At 37.0% G+C, this 21729-nt stretch overlaps 2 protein-coding genes and 1 long non-coding RNA gene across 6 annotated transcripts; 1 reads left to right on the top strand and 2 right to left on the bottom strand.

Moving 5' to 3' along the window:
- Positions 1–384: 384 nt before the first annotated feature.
- On the bottom strand, positions 385–9102 carry LOC100864701 (succinate dehydrogenase [ubiquinone] flavoprotein subunit, mitochondrial). 4 transcript variants are annotated; one of them, XR_015292079.1, is made up of 13 exons: positions 8599–8793; positions 8421–8525; positions 8232–8313; positions 7885–8112; positions 6865–7238; positions 5651–5789; positions 5397–5565; positions 4665–4860; positions 4383–4580; positions 2897–3095; positions 2071–2214; positions 1880–1990; positions 385–1337 (listed from the first exon to the last, which is right to left on the bottom strand). XR_015292079.1 is itself a non-coding variant. In XM_012495008.3 (13 exons), the coding sequence occupies exons 1-13, from the start codon at positions 8644–8646 to the stop codon at positions 1251–1253; spliced, it is 1989 nt and encodes a 662-aa protein (XP_012350462.1). In that variant the 5' UTR covers positions 8647–9102; the 3' UTR covers positions 385–1250. The 4 variants fall into 4 exon arrangements, 2 of the variants coding, with proteins under 2 accessions (XP_012350462.1, XP_086764262.1); XR_001113142.3 differs by having other exon boundaries at positions 6952–7238; positions 8599–8792; XM_012495008.3 differs by having other exon boundaries at positions 2901–3095; positions 6952–7238; positions 8599–9102.
- Positions 9093–20995, bottom strand: LOC100864583 (uncharacterized). Its single transcript, XM_086908119.1, has 11 exons — positions 20721–20995; positions 18668–18942; positions 16897–17306; positions 16289–16366; positions 15539–16017; positions 13737–15457; positions 13357–13646; positions 12954–13037; positions 10995–11954; positions 10587–10863; positions 9093–10464 (listed from the first exon to the last, which is right to left on the bottom strand). Exons 1-10 carry the CDS (start codon positions 20848–20850, stop codon positions 10644–10646), a joined length of 4647 nt encoding a protein of 1548 aa, XP_086764245.1. The 5' UTR covers positions 20851–20995; the 3' UTR covers positions 9093–10464; positions 10587–10643.
- LOC147657589 (uncharacterized) lies at positions 20015–20442 on the top strand. Its single transcript, XR_015292084.1, has 2 exons — positions 20015–20196; positions 20277–20442. It is a non-coding gene; the product is annotated as an uncharacterized LOC147657589 (long non-coding RNA).
- Positions 20996–21729: the final 734 nt, after the last annotated feature.

Genomic DNA, 21729 nt, shown 5'->3' with positions numbered 1-21729 from the left:
ATTTTGAATTTCACGATATTAATTTTGTAAAACATTTTACAAAGTTATTAACATAGTCACTAACGGTGCTTAATCGAGCTTTATTTCCTGTTGCACGCAAAGGAAAAAATAAAAAAGATTTATCGTGCTCCAGGGTTGGCGGTACGATGTATATTTTGCTTCCCTATTGGTTGATTCTTTGTGGGCTCGTCTCTACATACATAGATAAACTTTATGCTATATGGTGGGGTATTACATAGCAGGTTTCTCTTTCAACCAGATGCTACTAACACAATAACAATTCAAGTATTAGTGTTGCTATAGGAATAATTTATGAAACAGGTTAACTTCCACGTATATAGTTAGTGTAGATGTTCATGACTAAGCTTATAAATGATATAAATCTTTTACATATTTTATGAATATATTTTATATAATAATTATTGAAAAGTTTTGTTGATTTGTTTATAAAGATATAATAATATATAAAGCACATAATAAATTAATGATATTTGAAAAACTCAATTTACAAGTCAAAATATAACTCAAGATTCAAGAAAAAAATTAAAAATTTTTTAGATTAATATATTTGAAATTGTTATATTTTATATCCGATACAATGAGATCGTAAAATTATATTATATATATTTTTAATTATATAACTTCGTTGCATTTATCATATACATCGAATGTAATTAAATAATATAGAATGTAATAACGTCATGCACGTTTTATGCACGTCAATTATTCATCAATGATTCGATCTTACGAAATATAGCAAATCGATGTAAAATTTCCAAATAATCATTTTCACCTTGTTGAAAATATTTAAAACAAGTGCTAATTTTTAATTATACTATAATATTCGAAAGTAATCATAAACAGCAGGAAAAAATGACTTTCATTCGGAAGCATATATGTATAATTGAAGAACATATATGTATAATTCCGTTTGTTATTGACGATTGGTTGACTATTTAATATGTAAATAAAAAGGATAAATCCCCACTTCTGTTTAGAATTAATTAACATTGTTTGCATGCGATGAACAAAATTTATATGGAATTCACGAACCTTCTACAAACAACGAAATATATATGTTCGTCGTTGTAATTTCAAGATAAAGAATTGAGCTCATATTTAAATTATCAGCTACACTAACATGAACAATGTTAGCTATTGATAATGCGTTAATTTAAAAAATAGAATAGAACCAGACGAAAAAAACGAGGAAAAAGATTGGAAAAAATCTACCAGTTTCATAACCGTATTTAATATATTCGAATTGTTGGTGGAACGTGTCGGGCTTCTGATTCGTCCAGTGTCGTATCGATAACGGGACGATAAGAAATGCTGATCTGTAAAATACAATAAATGTTTTTGAAATCTAAAGATGATAAAAAAAAAAAGAACATATGTATATGTATTATGTAATTTGGCAAATCTAAATATATTTACAAATAAGAAAGTTTTTGAAAATGAATAAAATGTTTTTAATAAAACTTTGAATTCAAGTTAGCAAATAAATTCGAATTTTATATTAAACAAAGAAATAAAAAATTCTTTCAGAAAATATAGTATAATATAATAGATATACAATAGAAGTCTATTCATTAGAATGAAATTATAATTATTATCAAATTAAACAAAATTCTTCGTTTATTGAATTTATTTATACGTAAATATTATTATTTGAATAAAAATTTATAGATAATAGTAATAGATATAACTCTTATTATATAACTCTAGTCATAAAAACTATTCGTTTTGACTGATTTGAATAAATAGAATTCCATTGTATGATCTTCTGTAGTATAGGAATGTATATAGACATATATACATATGTATATATATTTGCAGAATGAACGATAATAGAATATGGACAAGTTCGATAACTCACTGAACCATCTGGTCGAGCCCATGTAAGTGTGTGTTTGCGCCAATGTTCTTTATACGACCGCTTCTTTTGACCTTCGAGCGGTTTCGCATAATCATACTCGTCAATTCGTTCCTACAAATATAATTTTTGTTTGAATTCTTCGTGAAAATTAATAAGTTATATATTAAATACATTGCGAAAATTGCAAATACTTTGAAATCTTCACGGGCATGTGATCCTCGAGACTCTTTTCTGTTTTCTGCTGCGTAAACGATGTGCATGCAAGATAACATCATATTTTGTAATTCTATAGCTTCTACCAGTTCTGTGTTCCATATTAGTGATTGATCTTGAACCTACAGTAAATTGAACGTGAAATTCCTGATAGCTGTGTTATAAAATTGGAAATATTTAATAGAAATATTTAATAGAAAATAGAAAAAATTTCGATGTGTACTTTCTTGCATAATTAAATTATTAATAATGTTTATAAATTATAAATTATGAAATGAAATTTTAGAAATAAATTTCATGAATTTCTATATCATTTGTTTATTCTTTATATCTTTTTTTTCTTTAAATAGTAAAATCAAAATTCATAACCTATAACTTGTGAATCAATTAATATTAGTAAATAATAAATTATTGCGTAAAAGAACTTTAAACATATTGTTACAAAATTATTTGAATAGATATAAAATGTATAAAATCAATATGTGATTAATTTGATTTACTTTATTATTATTGCATTTCAACGTGTTAGACATGTTAGATGATACTATGATACTAATCTTTATAATGTATTAAATGTTATTTCACTTTTTTGCTATAATTTTTTAATAAAATATTTTTGTCATTTTTTACTTGTAAAATATATTAACAATATTTGGCGGAAAGTCAGAGATATTGCTCTGTTCATATCATTCGTTAATTAATAATTATATAACAATTATTGCAACTGTGAAAGAAGCATTGAATGTCGTGCAGGTTAAGACTATAGTTCGATCTTACGTAAATGGAACTTTTCGATCAATTCACCTACACATAGATCCGGCAAATCGCAGGTATAAAGTCGCGTCATCTCACGACATGCTCGTTGTAATGTATCGCAGGTTCTAAATACTGAACAATATTTCTGCATAGTTTGCTGCATTTCTTCCCGTAGTTCGACTATAGGAACACAACCTTTTGCATGACGTGTTGCGTCGAAACGGCAAATAGTGTCCTCGCCAATCAACTGTATACAAATATGAATGTTTGAAATATACTCATCAGAAGAAAAATGATAATAGAAGTTAATAATAGCTAGTATTCTATTCTTCATTGTTGAATTCGAATCAATTCGATTCGAATTTCATTGTTGAACGGAAGTGTTTATTGAATAGGGGATTATGAATGAAAGTTGATGAATTAAATTGTTTCTTTTTAATATTATAATTTAAAATATAACATTCAAAAAAATATTTTAATATTAGATTAAAGAAACAAATATCAATTAATATTTTCTTGTTAAAGTTCATAATAGTTTAAATAATATTTAATTATGCAATGCATAATTACGATAATAATAATAATTATAAAAATTCCAATTGAACTTTGATAACTTGATTGCCTCATATGTGGGTCACCATTAAGAATAGAAAACGAGATAACGTTACAAAAAAAACATACGATAAATTTACATGCTTGTAATTTACAACATCGATTGTTATCTTCATTTATAGCTTTTTAATGTTGTTCTTTTTTACTATTTCTTAATGTTTTTTAATATTCGATGCAAGATATACTATATTAATATATTGTGTACTTTTTGCTATTATTAGTCAATACTTAAAGATTTATTTCTAGATATAAGAAGAATTATATCTCTTATATATGTTCAAGATATTTATTAATTAGTTAATATGAGATATCATTACTTTTTAATCGTTTAAAATTAAATTAAATAAATAAAATTTAAAATAAGTAAATATAAGTAAAATAAATAAATAAAATTTATCTTTTTCTTTATCTTTTTTTTTAAGTATATTAAATAGACATTTCAAAACTAGTTTATTATTATATAAATAATATACTTAAAGATTACTTTGAATTTTTTAAATAGAATTATAGTTTTTTTTTCTATTATATTGTAAAAGAAATTGAAAAAAATTCAAAAAATACATTATAATATTTTGTTTTTATTAAATGAATTTATCAATAATTTATCAATAATGAAACTAATATAATTTGAATAACTTTCAAAAATAATTTTCTACTTATATAAAATATAATATCCTTAAAGGAAAAAAGAAATGTTTGATGACCAAAAACTATACTATTTAGAAAAATATATTATTTTTTCCTTCGATCAATATAAAAACGAAGAAAGAATATGAAAAATTTATTAAAAAGAAAAGTTGAACGACTATCTAATATTCGACGATTTTGGCCGAAATAACTAGTCAAGTATTCTGCAATATTTCTGCAATACTCGATATGCGTCGATTTCACGAAAATAGACCATAAATAATAAAATTCTTACGGTTGATAAATCCTCGTGACGTTCACCAGGTCTCGTTAAACAGTCAATTTGATCGGCAATTGCTTTGCCAAAAACGACCAATTCTAGAAGGCTGTTGGCGCCTAATCGATTGGCGCCATGGATGGATACACATGCAGTTTCACCTGCTGCCCAAAGTCCATCGATAATGGTATCCTCCTCGTTCTCGCGCGACAGAACCTTACCCATAGAATTATTAATTGATGATTCATACGTTATACCTGATCTATTTAGGTCATCTATAGTATTGTTTTTACAATTTACCTGCGCTTTCCAATTTGTGGGTATACCACCCATGTTGTAATGTACCGTAGGAATAACTGGTATCGGCTCTTTTTCCACATTCACGCCGCTGAACACCCAAGATAAATGTGAAATTCCTGGTAATCGTGTTCGTATCGTTTCTAATGGTAAATGATGCAATTGCAGGTACACATGATCCTTCTTGAAACCTACACCTCTGAATGAATTATGAAAAGTGTTATTATAAGATTGATAAAGATTGGAATATATTTTTAGATGTTTTTCTAAGAATAATTTTTATGATCTTAAACAATTTTTAAGTAATTTAAAAAGAATATCATACGGAAGTATCATAAACAAATAAAAAATATTAAATATTAGTAAAAAATAATACAGAATTATTCAAACTATGTTTTTTTTTTTATTTTTATTAGAAACTTTGAATTCATCATACTAAATTTTACATAATTTATCTTATGTAACTGTTGGAAAACATGTCAATTTTTTATCAAAGTTATCACGAAGATTCGAGTTTTCTTTATTACTTGACAGCAAATTTATAAACTTACTTATAAATTTACTTATATAATATTATATATAATACATTTCCAAATTTTTCTCCATCTACGATTTTTTTACGAAAAAATGTCAACTATGTTAGTATTCTTTAAAATAATAATTCAAGAAATATTAATATAATACAATCTAATTACAGTACGTGATTTGAAAAAAAATCATTATTGAAAAATTCACCTTCCTTCCAATACTTCCATCATTATCGCCCTGGAGACGATATCACGAGATGCGAGATCTTTCGCGTTCGGAGCATATCGTTCCATGAAGAATTCTCCTTCAGCATTTACCAACTTTCCACCTTCCCCTCGGACGCCCTCCGTTATCAAAATGCCGCTTCCATATATCCCTGGAAGAAAGATCACATGGTTAAACGCGGAAATCATTTACTCTTGGTTTCGTATTCTGTTTTCCTTTTTTTGCCACGCGAATACCGGTTGGATGGAATTGGATAAACTCCATATCTTCAAGGGGCAACCCTGCTCTGGAGGCTATCGCAAGGCCATCTCCAGTGCATGTATGAGCCGCGGTACAAGAGAAGTAACATCTTCCCGCTCCTCCTGTTGCTAACACCTGCAAAAAGTGTCAGCTTCTTTATATATTTATATTTATATTATCTCGATTCGATATCGATTTTAAATTTAATCCTCAAAGAGTCGACAAACGAAGCATTATTAATCGGTAGATTTATCGTTAAAAAATTAATACATATACATGTATACATGTATATGAATTGTATTATGTGTATATGCAAATACTGTTTACTGGTGGAAAGAAGTGAGGCGGAGGGGCAAGAGGGATCCATCGCTAGGACCACCTATTCCCACTTCAGACGCTTTGTTAACTATACCACACATTAAATAATAGAAGAACTATAATTTGAATGTTCAAAATCGTAAAAATTCTTTTCATTTATGAAGTTACGTTAAGGATAATCATCTAAGATTGGAAGCTGAAATATTTTCTGAAGCTATTAATTATTTTGATAATATGTCTTATTCGTATACATATAATTATTATCTTAACTACACTATTATCTTAATACAAAATTACATTTATAAATTAAACTATCGTTATAAATCATAACTTACACATATTATGAGAAATAAAAAAATTTTTATATTATATCGATACGTTAGAATTCTTTGGATTCTATGCTTACGCTAATGCATCGAGATTTAGATCGTTTTGGATTAGTATATGTGATAAATACCATGGTTTAACCAATCAGACTTGTATTCCTCCCGCGAGACTTCTTTCCATCAGTGAATAATAAATATATAAATGGTAAGCAAAATTCTTGTTAAAATTCAGAGAACGATCGTCACGTATTTCGTGGAATAACAGTAACGTGATGCTAAAGATAAACTGGAATTTTTTTTCTCAACATACGGTTAAAATGCCCATGAATATGTTATATAATCCGAAATTTAGCAGAATTTAGCAGAGTAACATGTTTTTATATAAAAATTATTGAAAAATTAAATAATAATTTAGTAATTCAGTAAAATGAATATTATACATAAAAACATATTGTTCCACTGTATAATATATTAAAATTTGAAAACCGATAAAGAATAATCTTAATTTCATATTAAAACAGCGTCTCGATTAATTCTTGTAATAAAGTATTAAAAATATTTCTTACCAAAGATTTTAGAAGAAAGAAATACAGTATACCGTTATAATATATAATAAATATTTCAATCCTGACATCGATGAAAAACGAATTTACCGTATGATGAGCCCTGAACCGATGCAAAAGCCCGGATTCTAATTCCCACGCCATTACGCCTTTGCAGCATCGTCCGACCATAAGGAGATCAAGAGCAAAATATTCCACATAATAATGCACGTCGTAACGTAAACTTTGTCCGTATAAAGTGTGCAGTATTGCGTGGCCGGTTCTGTCCGCAGCGGCGCAAGTTCTACGGGCTTGGCCACCCTTTCCAAATTTTAACGACTGACCACCGAATGCACGCTGATAAATTTTTCCATCTTCCGTACGACTGAAAGGACAGCCTAAAATATCATTATCATTAATGTAATATAATATTTAAGAAAAACTTTTAACTCTTGTTCATCGTGAACGAATTATTAAATATATTTTAACATCGTTAAAGAGATCGTTGAATTGAGAAGTTTCAAACTTTTCAACGTTACGTTACGTTAAAGTAGAGCAAAGTACTGCTCACTGGTGGAAAGAAGTCACGTGGGACAGGGGCACAGGGGCAAGAGGAATCCTTCGCTAGGACCGCCTATCCCCACTTTAGACGCTTTGTTGAGAATGATCCTGACACCACGTACTGCATAATAGTAGAAGAGCTATAATTTAAATATTCAAAATTGTAAAAATTATTTTCATTTATGAAGTTACGTTAAAGATAATCATCTAAGATTGGAAGCTGAAATATTTTCGAAATTATTAATTATTTTGATACAATATTAATATATCTATAGTTATATATATTCTATGCCTAAAAAAATAGACATTCCCTTTCAAATTAACCGATCAAATCTTGCATTCCTTTCGTGAGACTTCTTTCCATTCCAGTGAACAGTAGTTTCATTAATCAAAAATATATATATATATATATATTCATAGTCTTTCGTTATTTTTTTTTAATTTCTCAATTTTCCAACACTGATATTTATTTTATAAAATTACCGTAATTTTCAAGCTCGTAGACGGCCCGTGGTGCCTCTCTCGCTAGAAAATGTATCGCATCCTGATCTCCTAACCAGTCGGATCCTTTAACGGTATCGTACATGTGATAAAGCCAATTATCATCCTTGTCGTTGTTAAGGACGGCATTTATTCCTCCCTGAGCGGCCACGGTATGAGATCTCGTTGGAAATAATTTTGTAACCACTGCCACTCTGTATCCTTTACTTCCTATTTAACAAAGAATTTAACGTTGAAATTGAAATGGAAAAGAAAAATGGAAAAAAAAAAAAAAAAATTATCTCGATTTAGTTTTGAAATCACGTAACTGTGATTTGTGATAAAGTTACCTAAACCGAAGGCGGCTCTCAATCCTGCACCACCCGCGCCTACAACCACAACATCGTAACAATGATCTATCACGGGATAATTCTGTAAAAAAAATATACGAGATATTAAAATATGAATAATTCATAAATACCGTAGATTCGATAAAATGATTGAATGGAAATGGGAAATTTGTATTAAAAATTCTTTACATTCGTGTCTGTACCACATTTCACTTTTTCCTGACCTGGACTGAAGTTTACGTGAAAATACCGACCACTTTCCTGCTTCAAATGCTGGATTTGCGAAGGAAATCGCTGGAAAGAAAAGCGGAAAGGTAAAAATCAAGTTTATTCATCGAAGAAAAAAATCAATATTTCTGATAATTACATTACTCCTTGCGATAAATCGCGGCAAATGATTCACAGATCGCAACATTATTTCTTGAAGTTCGTGGTATGCGGTATGAAGTATAATTAACGTGAACAAGGTGATATTCGTTTGCTTGTCATTTAATAAAAGAAGTAAAACGGTGAATCATGACTGTTTTCAAGGAGTACCAAGGGGATCGTTGTAAAAGTAGCACAGTAGGTACTCGTATTTTGTACAAGCATAACTTTATTGCACTTGCAAAAATACAGTTCAAAACATAGACAATTTGTTACGTTATTAGGACAGTATACAATTAGTTTGGTTTATATCTCTTTGCTAATCGGTTCGATTTTTCACTTTGGTATTCGTTGGACACCAGAGAATGGATAGATAAGTAACGAATCGCTTTCATCACTAGGATATTAAACGTTATTTCGGCAGATTTTGTAGCGGCTATTATATTCAGCTTTCATTCTTCTTTCAATAAAAATCTTACGTTGTTATTTACCTTGTTATTATATTAAAAAAAAAAAAAAAAAAAAAAAACGGTGCATTTGGTTACTCACCCGTAATTTGTTATAAGTTTAGCAACGATTCAATATATAACCGATTGTTATTAGAACGCGCGAAATTGTACTAGCAATTCACCTATTTCTAATAAATACTTTCTTTAAACTTACGCTACGATCGTTTTGTTGCACACATACACACACACACATACACTTATAAAATACGTGATTCGAGTAAATGCGTGATACGATTTTCATCTTCATTTTTCTTCTTCGTTCGTGCCCACTCGCGTAATATAAAAAGCGTAAAAAAATTGTTATTCGAGGATAAATAGAATAGGGAAAAAGAAGACGGATTTTAATGTATCGCTTGTTCACAGGCGCAAAGCTGAATGAATAAAAAGAGGCGTGAGTAATATTACCAACAATGAACAATGTAACCGAGAACGCTACTATAAAATCATACCTTTTCGTCCCTTCGCGTTAAGTACTTGCTGTTTAACAAAAAGCAAACGTAAAGTTTTCTTTCAATAACGCATACACTTAATAAATTAATGAAATTTCAATAAAATATATCCGTTTGTAATAATCGATTGTTCACAATTATTCGAATAATCGATTATTCCATCAATCAGAATTTAATGCCAAGTTATTATATGAATAAATCTGATAATTCTTACCAAGAATTTTTCTCTATTGATTCAAATTTATAATTTAGATCTTACGTATATATATTTGTAAATTTATCATATCCATTTATTCCAATAAATATAAAATATTTACGTATCACGTAAAAATAATTCGAATAATTATGAACAATATCATCGTATTACGTTCTACAACTTTTATCATTCGTTCTTATTCGATTTTCGTACCAAATGTTTCATACGAATCTTCATATAGAACAAATTTGATCTTGAATATTGGAAGGACGTGAAATCTTAAATCAATTAAATTTTTAAAATCTAATCCTTTCTTTTGCTAATCAAAAAATATATATATATTATATATATATATATATATATATATAATAGAAATCTCAGTTATCTTTTGCTCTCGACAGATTTCCTCTTCCGTGTTCCTTGATATACCAGATAAATTTCACTATTTCTTTTTTTTTAAATTTCTTCCCTTAAATTTCACATAGCCAAAACGTGTGACTAGAGTATACGTAGATAGATACATAGCTTTCAATTCTAAACTGCAAGAATAAAAATTCTTCTCTTCTCTAAATAGTTTCACAAATATTTAAAATAAACTCTTCTTTTCAATTCCTTCGTGTGCCGATATTATATATATATTTTTTATCATCATCCGTGCTTCGACATTTGTTCTTGAATCTTGTGTTTACATTCGTATCGTTCTATCATCTTATCTGCAATTTTAAAGTTTTGAAGTTTTTTTGCCTTTTGTCTAAGAAGAAGAAGAAGAAGAAGAAAGAAAGAAAAAGAAAAAAAAGAAAATGTCTACGAATCGAAGAATTGTTTGACAATTTACTCGAAGTTGATCGCCTCTTCTTCGAAGTCGTTCATAGCTGTCGATCAGCTGGAAGTTTCAGAGCACGAGCCTCCTGATGCCGCATTCGCAACAAAATTTGGCGGTTTCTGGGAATTTGAAGCCGCATTGATGACAATACTTGGACATCTTGCACTTGGTCACGTGGATCCCACCACCTCCGTCCCCGTCACGACGGTTATTCCTCGACGCGTCCTCGTCGAAACGTCCGGCCACGTCGTTGGTGCTGCGTCCGTGGTGTGAATATTTGCGATTTAAACTAAAGAGGAGGAAGAAATCGAAGGGTGATTTTTAAGGTGCACGCGGGAAGCTAGATCACACTGTGCTACATCGAACGATGGAAAAAATAGCGTAAAGAAGAAGGCAGATTATCCGAATAAATTAAATTACCTGCTGTACGCGGAATCCCCGCTCATTTTATTGTGATCCTGCCTCTTGTAGCTCTCGGGCGAAGACAGTTCCTCGTCGCTGATCCGGCCGTTGCGGTGTCTTCCGTGGACCGGGCTGGACAAGGAATCGGTTTTCAGAAGGGATCTCAAGGATGGAACGAACGAACCATTCTCATCCTCCTCGAACGAGGTCATCAACTCGTCGAACACCGAATTCGATCGTTTCATGTCCACGTCCGAGGATATTATCGAGCTAAGGCTCAAGTTGCTGCTCGAAAGGTTCAAAGCGAAATTATTGTTATTCCTCGAATTCCTATTTTTACGAGACAACACGTTCGTCTCGTCGTGGGGATTGATCTTGGGGACGGGATTTTTTTGCCCGCGTTCTTGGGCAGCCTTGGGCGCGGAAGAGGCGCGAACGGACAGAGAACGATTGACCACAGGTCGAATCATTTTCGGCGACACTTTAGGCTCCGCGATCCTACGAGCTCTGTCCGAGCCGGCCGCCACGTTTTTGCCCCCACCACTTTTACTCCCCTCCTCGACCGACCCGTCCCCACCCAACGCTTTCGACCTATCGATGATCACCCGTCTACCCAACTCTCTGACCGGAGATTCCCTCGAATCTTTCGACTGTTTCTCGTCTTCGAGAAAGACGACCTCCCGGGACAACGAGTTCATCTCGGTGGAATCGCTCGAGAAGTCCGAGGCGAGGTCGTCGAGTTCCGTTCGAGGAGCCACGTTCGAGGGGGAACGTTTTTCATTAACGTTCCTCGAAAGATTGGGCGAGGATTGGCAAGGATATTTGACGAATGCCGAGGAATGAGAGAGAGGGAATGATTTTTGACGGGAATTTTGCTCGATCGATGGATCGCTATCCGCCACGGATTGCTCGCTGGTGTCTGAGAGCAGGTCGTTCATTTGTTGCTCCGCCAATAGGAAAGGATCGTAATCCTTCCCGCTGAAAATCACGATTAAAAGATTCAAAATTTTATCCCTCCTTCAAAGAGACGTTTTTTTCCAAGGAATTTTATTTCTCTCTTTTCTATGTCGCGTCCACACAGCCAAACAGTGGATCGATCGATATTTTTTTTTTTTTCTTAATAATTCGAAAGATCTCGAAAAGAAACGTCTTTTGTTTTTTTTTTTTTGCTCGAACATCGGTGCATTGTGTGTATATGTGCGCGCGTGTGTGTATGTGTATGATGTAAAAGTCTCGTTTTAAAAAAAAAAAAAAAAAAAACAATAACAAAGAATATGTTACAAGGCATATTTGAGAAACAGAAGATGCTCGAAGTAAAGAATGTGGTAAAAGTGGTCGCGAAAAGGAAACGAAAGACGATAAAACGAAAATACGTCGAAGAAATCTGCCATCTCTCTCGCTTTCTCTCTCTCTCTCTCTCTCTCTCTCTCCTTGCTTCATGCTTATACACGAATACATCGTTCGATTCTTCTGAATTCCTATTCCTAAGAAGCGTTCGATGAACAAGAAGATCGATAATGCGATACTGTGAAAAGACAATGATATGTAGGGTAAAACAGGGAGAACAAGCCTTTCAGCCCAGGCCAAACATGCAAAGCATGTTCTTTACCCGGTTTTCGTAGCAAATATTTGCACGATTGTGATGGGTAAACTCGTGTGGCGTTGTTACATGCGATACATCAAAGAACGTGCCAAGATGAAGATTTGCGGCTCGAATCATGCCCCGTGATATTTTAATTTAAAGGGCTTGAAACTTTCGTTTCAAGAAAGAAAGAAAGAAAGAAAGAAAAAAAATGAAATGAATTTTTCAAAAAATCGAAGTGAATTCAATTTTTATTAGAATAGCAGAATTTGTTCGGAATTGGAATTTTCCTCTTTTCTTTTTTTTTTTTTTTTTTTTTTGGATAATAATTGAAACACAAGAAACGAAAAATCTGTGTTGGAAACGTCATTCGTTCATCCACGATTGGGACTTACGTTCTACTGCTAAGTAAGAGATTAAAATCCGGTCTTCTGCGCACGTAATTGCTCCATACAGGATGTAATGGCAGTTTTATATTCCTACAATATCGTTAGCTATCGTTAGGAATAATAACTTGCCCGTTATCGCGAAAATTAATATTTTCATCTCGCAATAAATACACGTACACGCATATTTACACAACGTGAAAAGCAAAAGAATAGTGAAAAATTTTTAACTATTCTGACCTCTTCTCCCCTTAAAAACTAAAATTAACGCGCAAAGGAATAAAAAAAAAAAAAAAGGAAACGGTCGATCGATCGGATAGTTAAATAATAAGAGAATAATGGATAATAAAAAAGGCGTCGTAAATATTAATAACGATCGTTCCTACGTAAATAAACGTATTCCTATTCCTACCTGCGGTTAACCAAGGAAGAGCTACTTGGAACGGGGGAAAGGATATGAACTTTTGGATTTCTCTTAAGAAACCTGCTCGCCCCCTGATACGGTGGATCGAGATTGATCAAACGATTCCTCGTTGCTTTCGACGCTTTCTCCCAATACGTTTGAGAATCGGTTCTCTCTTTATCGTCGTAGCCCCTCTTCGCGAGCACACCTGTCCCCTTTATCTCCGGCAATATTCGAAATTTTATGCTTCTGTTCCTGGTTCCGATCTCCTCGATAGTCTCCACTTCCACGGTCTCGACCTGCTTCACATCCGTCACATGTCTATCCACGCCGTTCCATTAACGACGCAACTAAACTCTCTCTCCGCTCCTCTCATTCAAGATACTCACGTTCTCCTGAATTTTATTCTCTATCTCTACCCTTCTCGATCGCCGGGATTTCAGGGCTGTCGATCGATTCGAGGTGGACACAGACGCGGAATCCTCCATTTCGACGCGTTGGCTCAGTTTCACGCAAGACTCGGACAAAATGATCGATCGCAAACTCGGAAGCGTTCGCCTCGCCGTTTTCTCCTCCGTTCTCCTCGAACATTTCGGATCGTCGCTCGTCGCCTCCCGCGCCCGATCCTCCACGCTGTTATCGCTGTCGCAATCGAAATCTTTGGCCGAATAGATCTCTTCAACCTCCTCGTTCTCCTCCTCCTCCTCCTCCTCCTCCTCCACGTTGTTCCTCAAACCGTTCTTCGCGTCCGGATTCGTGTTGAATTGGCTCGTGGACGACTCGATCGCGTCCGAATTAAAATTCCTCTCCAATTCGTCCAAGTTGGAGTTCCCTCGATTTCGCGAGCTCACCACCAATCGTCGCGATTCTCCTCCCTTCGCATCGACCATCGAATAATCCTCGCCCACGCGTTTCTCGCACCTCGACGATACCTCCTTCGAGCAGTGGCAAATATTTATCTGATTCCCGACCTCTTTCCTCTGTATCGGCGATCGGGCCGCCGCTTTCTCCTCCTCCCTTCTCAGCGAGGAGGACCTAGCGCCCCTCGAGAAAGGTAGCTTTTCTCCCTTCCTCTCCTTTTGCAGCGTCGGTGAAGCGAAACTCGTCGACCCGTTCCTTTCCAACCCCGGATTCGAGCCCCCCCCGCTCTTGTTGTTCTCCACGCGATACAACACCTCCGAACCCGTCTCCGTGTCGATCTCCAACTTCCACCCCATCGAGTCCCCCCCCTCCTTCTTCCCCGCCTCCTCGTATCTCTCCTCCTCCTCCTCCTCCTCCTCCTCCTCCCTGGTGGAACGAGCCTCGAAGCTGACGAACGGGGTGCTCGATCTCGACGGTTGGAGCATGATCTCGGTGAGGAACGAGGCCGGCTCCATCTCGATCCAATTCGTCTCGCTCCTCAACCCCTTCTCCTCACCCTCCCCCACCTTGCCCCCCCCACGATCCTCCTCGTACCCCTCCCACTCGGCCTTTTTCCCGACGGGCAGGGAACAAGAATTTTCCCTCCCCTCATCCTCCCCCCTCCCCCCACTCCCGTAATCCCCCGTAACCCTCTCCTCCAAACCTCTCGACGACGGGTTCAAAATCGCGAGATCCCCCTCCCCCTCCTCGTTGTAACCGGTCGATCTCTCGAACGTGATTTTCTCGCCGCTCCTCGCCGAGTTGGAATCCCTCGGGACGGGGGACGGGTGATGGTCCAAGTAACGATCGCCCTCCTGCTTCGATTGCGCCTCGCCCGAGGCATTTGGCGGATCGTAACACTCCCGATTATTGCCCGTTTCGCCGGCGAACAGGGATGAGGCGTGCAACGCCTGATCCGGCACGCATTTTTCAACCGGCTCTTTCAAGCAGAACTCGACGCGGGGGCTGTGCCTGACCGGCCTCCACCTTTTGCTCCTCGCACGCTCGTCGTTCGCCGTTCCCCTGAACGAGTACGTTTGATTCAACGTGGTCGTGGTCGACGACCAATTCACGCTCTCGCTCCTCGAGCTCAACTTCGTCTCCTCCTCCTCCTCCTCCTCCTCCTCTTCCTCCTCCTCCTCGTCGTCGTCGTCGTCGTCGTCGTCGTCATCGTCGTCGTCGTCGTCGTCGTCGTCGTCGTCGTCGTCGTCTTCGTCGTCCTCGTCTTCGTCGTTCAAGGAAAATTCGCGAACGTTCTCGATCCTGGTTCCCGTCCCCCGTTTCTGGCAACGCCTCCTTCGAATCGTAGCCTTGGTCTGATCCGTCTCGGCGATCTGTTTCCACGTGGTCAACTCGTGGCTAGCCTCGTATATGTTGCAAGGCTTCACCGTGACCCCAACGATCTCGTCGTTGATCGAGACATCGTTCACTTTCGGATTCCCCTGGCTTCTAGCCGAGACGATGTTCATTCTCAACGACCTGGCCGAGGGCAACGCTTGACCGTGCGACCACCTCTCCTCCTGTTGTTGCTGCCTCGCCTTTTGCCCGATCTGCTCCTCCTGCCTCGCTCTTGCCTGCGACTTTCTCGTCGCTTCGCGTCTCTTGTCGCACGATCTCGGCGACGATTGGATCGTTGGAACGGTGTTGTTGTTCCACTCCTCCAAATTTTCTCTCTTATGCGCTTTTAAGGGCGGGACTGGGAGGTGGGAGATTCTTTTAACAGGGGGGGCAGGTCGAAAGGTGGACGGGCCGACGTCGTCTTCGAGTTGCCTGAGGATCAGGAAACGGGATCAAGGATGATTGACATCAGGAGAAGGTCATCAGGCATTTTTTTTTTTTTTTTTTTTTTTTTGCGCTTATCGTATAATATTCTCTCTACGAACGAAACGAACAACCTTGTTCCCTGTTCCTTCTCCTCATGCACGCGTTTTAAACTAACTAAACCGCCTACTAATAGATAGATATATATATATATATACTAGTTTTCCTCGGTGTGTCGGTTGTACGGTAGAAGATACGATGGTAGAATGGCTCGGCTTACCTATTCGCACGATCCGCCAGTCGAGACTTGATCGGAGGAATTGTCGAGGTGGACTCCTTCATCGGGTTGGAACGTCTACTGTGGGAAGAGAAAGATTGGAAATTACGAAGGAAACAAGTATCGGCGAAACTGTTTGCGATCGATTGTAATTATTATTCATTCCACGTTATTTTAACCCCTTTGCGCACGAATATTAACAATCTCGAGACGATTTCTCTGAAGCATGTGTAAAACTGTTACGTATGAAGAAAGGAAATTTGTCGAGTTTATATTTGTTGTGTGATGTTTTAATAATGATCATCGAGATGCGTCCCAACGTGCTCTCGCATTCGCCTTATTTCATTCTTATTTCTCATCTTCTTACGTTATTTTAATTCTTATTTTAATTCTTAACGAATAGAAATAATTTCGTTATTCCGATAGATCAAGCTCATCGAAGCAATTTCAAATCGAACGATCTAATTTCGGATAAAAGAATCTAACCACTCGATGCTGTATTATTCTTTGTAAGAGGAATCTATTTAAGCGATATTTAAAAAAAAAAAAAAAGAATGAAACGCAAAGGGTTTAATAATTTCTTCCACAATTTTTGTCCACGCGCGACTTACACGAGGATGGTTTTCTGTTTAACGGGGGTGTCGTTGTTGCTCTTGTTGTTGCAAGACGGTGCGGACGCGCTCTCCTTGGCTTTGTTCGGGACCAAGCTGGGGGACATCTTGCTCCCAGCGCTGAGAGTGATCGCCGAGCCCGGCGAGTATTTCTCGCGGGTCGCTTGCCGACGACTCTTCACGGCCGGGGCCCGATACTTCATCCGCGCTTCCAGCCGTTCCTTGGCGATGTTCGTCGCTGGGCTGATCGGAACCCGGGCGATCCTCTCCTTGCACCAAGCCACGTGCCTGTCGTACGCCTTGACGCCGAAGTGGCGATTGCACGTGGGGCACATCCCCTGCTCGTTGGCCCGCGTTGGCGCGCTCGATGTGATCGTCGTGCTGCACTGCTTCTGCATGGTCGAGTCCACCTAAAAGAGAGCAAAAGAAATTAAAGAACGTTGATGTTGAAGGAATGAATCGGTGGAAGTTGCTCATACAAGTCCACCTAAAAGGTACAAGAAGAAAAGAAATTAAAAAATGTTGATGTTGAAGGAGTTGAAATTGTCGAGATTACTCATATAAATCCAACTAAAAGATACAGAAAAAAAGAAATTAAAAAACGTTGATGTTGAAGGAATGAATCGGTGGAAGTTGCTCATACAAGTCCACCTAAAAGGTACAAGAAGAAAAGAAATTAAAAAATGTTGATGTTGAAGGAATTGAAATTGTCGAGATTACTCATATAAATCCAACTAAAAGATAGAGAAAAAAAGAAATTAAAAAATGTTGATGCTGAAGGAATTGAAATCGTGAATCGGTGGAAGTTGCTCATACAAGTCCACCTAAAAGGAAAAGAAATTAAAAAATGGGATGTTGAAGGAATTGAAATCGTGAATCGGTGGAAGTTGCTCATACAAGTCCACCTAAAAGGAAAAGAAATTAAAAAATGGGATGTTGAAGGAATTGAAATTGTCGAAATTACTCGTATAAGTCCAACTAAAAGATACAGAAAAAAGAAATTAAAGAACGTTGATATTGAAGGAATGAATCGGTGGAAGTTGCTCATACCAATCCACCTAAAAGGTACAAGAAGAAAAGAAATTAAAAAATGTTGATGATGAAGGAATTGAAATAATAGTCGAGATTACTCATATAAAAAGGAAAAGAAAATAAAAAACGTTGATATTGAAGAAATTGAAATCGTGAATCGGTTGCTCGTGTAACTCCATTTAAAAGATACAAAAGGAAAAAAATTAAAAAACGGGATAGGAGGAATTGAAATTGTGGTCGAGATTGTTAATATAAGTCCATCTAAAAGATACAAGAGGAAAAGAAATTAAAAAATCGGTGAAAGTTGTTTATATATAAGTTCTTATCAGAGAGAGAGAGAGAGAGAGAGAGGGAGAGAGAGATAATGGCGTATGACACGCGATAAAGAGAATTCGAACGAAGCAAGCGTTGTTAAGAAAATGGTGTTGCAAAGAGAAGTCATCGCACGCACGAATGCACTTGCATCATTCGCGATGCATCTGGGTTAATCTGCGCTCTGCCTGTAATTCTCACCTCGTGCTGCCTCTCTCTATTCACCTTTTTTTCATCTCGATCCAATACCTGCAATCCAATCTCTCGTTTCCCAATTATCCCGTTTACATATTCGCCATCACATTTTTTCCACTACTACTCACAACACAGAACGATTGAGTTACCGATAAAGTTTTTTTTCCATTCTTCTCCGTTCTTCACCACAATTCGGGGATTAATTAAGAAAAAAAAAAGAAAAAACACTTACGATTTCGTTGCGAGCCGCGCGGATAGCCCGTAGAAAATCATCGTGCGTCTGCTTCCAAGACTTGGAGGAGGATCTCTCTTCAGGCGATCGTCGCTTCTTCTCTTGCCTGGGCAAAAATTCGGCCAGCTCGGTGCCCTGGATCCTCTGCTTGGCCGAGTCGAACGGTTTTCTCTTCTTGTTCGCCGACCGCTCGCAGATCCTCGCGTGCTTCTCCAACGACTGAGGCATAAATGTCCGTGCGCATATCGCGCACGGGAGAAGGATGGGCGGCACATCTGTGTCCATTTACCAAGAATTAGTCGGCTGCTGCGATCCCCCTGTTCGACATCCACACGAAATGCGCCCGTATACGGAGCAGAGTGAGTCAGAACGAACGAAACGCGGCACTCGACATCGGTGAACCGATATCATCGATGCGTATGAGAGAACAATCCCTCCTTCCATCCACGTACAATATTTCTGACTCAGACTGCGAAGAACGAAAGAAGAAAAGCGCGTTTCAACGCGTCGAGAGATTATTCTTTGTTGAACGATTGTTAATTTGGCATCTTTTCGTTTCGTATCGCGAAAAAATCAAAAATCGACTCGCCAAACTCCTCGAAATTCTATATTTATTCTTCTCTCGAGACGCGACCAACAACAACATGTCATTATTTCGATTTTGAGACCGAGAACTTGTGCTCGCGGCTACGGTAGCTAATTTCTCTCGTGCCTATCGCGGTGTCGCGCGGGACAAGGAATGGAAGCGCGAGGAGATCGGGATCGAGCGAATATATTTTCGTAATCGATAAGCGATCGGTCGGTTTGTTTTGCGGCCACCTGCACGATTCCGTTTAACACGGCGACGCGTCTACCGCGATGAAGATGAGGAGGAGGAGGAGGTGGTGGATGAGGACGAGGTGTCGCCCCCGCGAGAATTGCCCGCCCACGGCCCGAGCAACCTTCCTTCTTTGGCGCAACGACAACGTAAACGTTAACGAGCTATACACGCTCGTGTTTTGAACACCGTGCGCCCGATATTGTTGTTCCTACTCTCACGAGCCGTCCTTCCCTTCCGTTCCCTCGCTTTCCCGACCACTCGCCAACCACGACCACTCAACGTTGCTCACGCGTTACGCTCTTGCCTTCTTTTTTCTCGAAATGTCACCTTCACGCCCGGATTCGTAATCCGTGTGCCGACGCCGGTGTTTATTTATCGCCAACGACGGATGCCTTTTGCACTCCTTATGCGGCGTCCAACGCGCTTTTTTCTTATACTCTCGCCTCGCGATAGCGCGAGTTTCCAAGGTGAGTTTGAGGGGGTGTAACGTAACTGTGGATATATAAGGCTTTGAATTTCCTCGACTCGAAGAACAATTTCGAAGGACAATTTCGTTCAGGAGCGAAAGAATTCGAAGGATCGAAGAAAAAAGGACGAGATTTTGGATCTAAGATGGATTTGGATAGAAGAGTTATGATACGAGACACGGGATGACGTATTATTCGTACATTTATCATGCGGAATATTCTTCGAGAAAATGTGTTACGCAGTAAAGCAAAAAAGATAACGACAATTTCTTGAGAATCTCTAATGAATTCTGCATTATTTATAAGAGTGCATAATTTCCAGGAGCGGATTGTTTTTCTGGTACGTAAACACAAGTCAAGGAGAGTTAGAAGAAGAAAAGGAAGAAATCGATCGAGCGTGAAAAAAGTATTACGTTCCGATTAATACCGATTCTTGTGTTTGATCAAATTTTAAAAATTGTGAATACTACGATAATTTTAGAATTCGATTCATTTGTGCGTTATTTTTCACGATATTACCAGTATTGAAATTTCTATAGTCATCAAACCGTCGAGATGAGCTTAAAAAACGTTCTTGAAAATCTTGTTGTATCTAACTTTCTCTACGAGAAAGGAAATATTAAGTAAATATGAAAGAATTGAATATTTACACCAGGTATTGTTAACCAGGGAAGAAACGGATGAGAAATGCGAGCGAGACGAAAAAAAACGATCGCAAGAAAGCGGAAAGTATGTATTTTTCCAGTTTTCCACGCACGAATCTCACCTGGTTCACGAAATTGTCCGGATTCTACTACTTTTTCCAAGCCGACAGGTCGCTCTTTCAACGAGCAGTGGTCGTAGGGAGATCCTAGATCCGCCCCTGCGATACCTCTTCTCGAAACGCAGCACAACATCGAAGAGCATGGAGACACATCGACTGAGCCTCTCCATCGCCACGAGGCTGTTCTTGTACGCAACGTCTACGCACGATCTCGTTCTCTTCTCTTGTTAAATGAGGTTTATTTTAAGTGTCACTACGAGAGCATCAGGAGCGCTCGCTCCTTCCTTTTAATAGCGATGGGATTGAAACTCTCGCGCGATGAAGGGAACTAAGTACTTCAATCTAATTTCTTGACCAGTGTTTCCCAACCTTTTCCCAACACTTTTATATAACAGTCGAATATTTTGCGATCCTTTTCTCTCCTCACAGTTACGCAAAAAGGTTTCAATAAGTAAAGCAAATATATTTTATCTTTGTTTAAGAGTAATTAAAAAAATTCAAATAAGAATTGACTATAGAGATGTTCAAATTTTATTAAAAAAAAAAGAAAAGAAAAGAATTACATCTTTTCTATAATTTGAAAGATTTTGAATATAATCAATTGAATAATATACTATTCGGTATATAGTTGATGAAGATAGTTCGATAGTCTTTATTAAACGAAAAGAAAAATTGCTACCTAGTAGAAGTTTACTTGTAAAAAAAATATCGACTCGTGCTCGTGTTTTTACTATTATTTTATGAGTTTCGTTCCCGATAAAGATTATAATTACCAGTAAACCACGATATAGATCATGAATAAGTATAATGATTTAATGTGTCGATGTCGTGTGTACGTTTCGTCACAGATATTTGATCAATACTGTAAAGAATACGTCAAATTCAATTTAATAATAATTAAATAATAATATATTACATAAATCATTAGTAATTTTATATCTGATTGTAAATAGAAATGATTATGATTATTACCTTTAGTAGTAGTAGTAGTTATGTAACAAACAAAAATTAC

Source organism: Apis florea, unplaced genomic scaffold, assembly GCF_048593485.1.
Source record: "Apis florea isolate Af1SG1 unplaced genomic scaffold, ASM4859348v1 contig_3068_pilon, whole genome shotgun sequence".
Classification (NCBI taxonomy): Eukaryota; Metazoa; Arthropoda; class Insecta; order Hymenoptera; family Apidae; genus Apis; species Apis florea.
The sequence above is the reverse complement of the archived record's forward strand: the minus strand, read 5'-3'. Positions and strand labels throughout refer to the sequence as shown.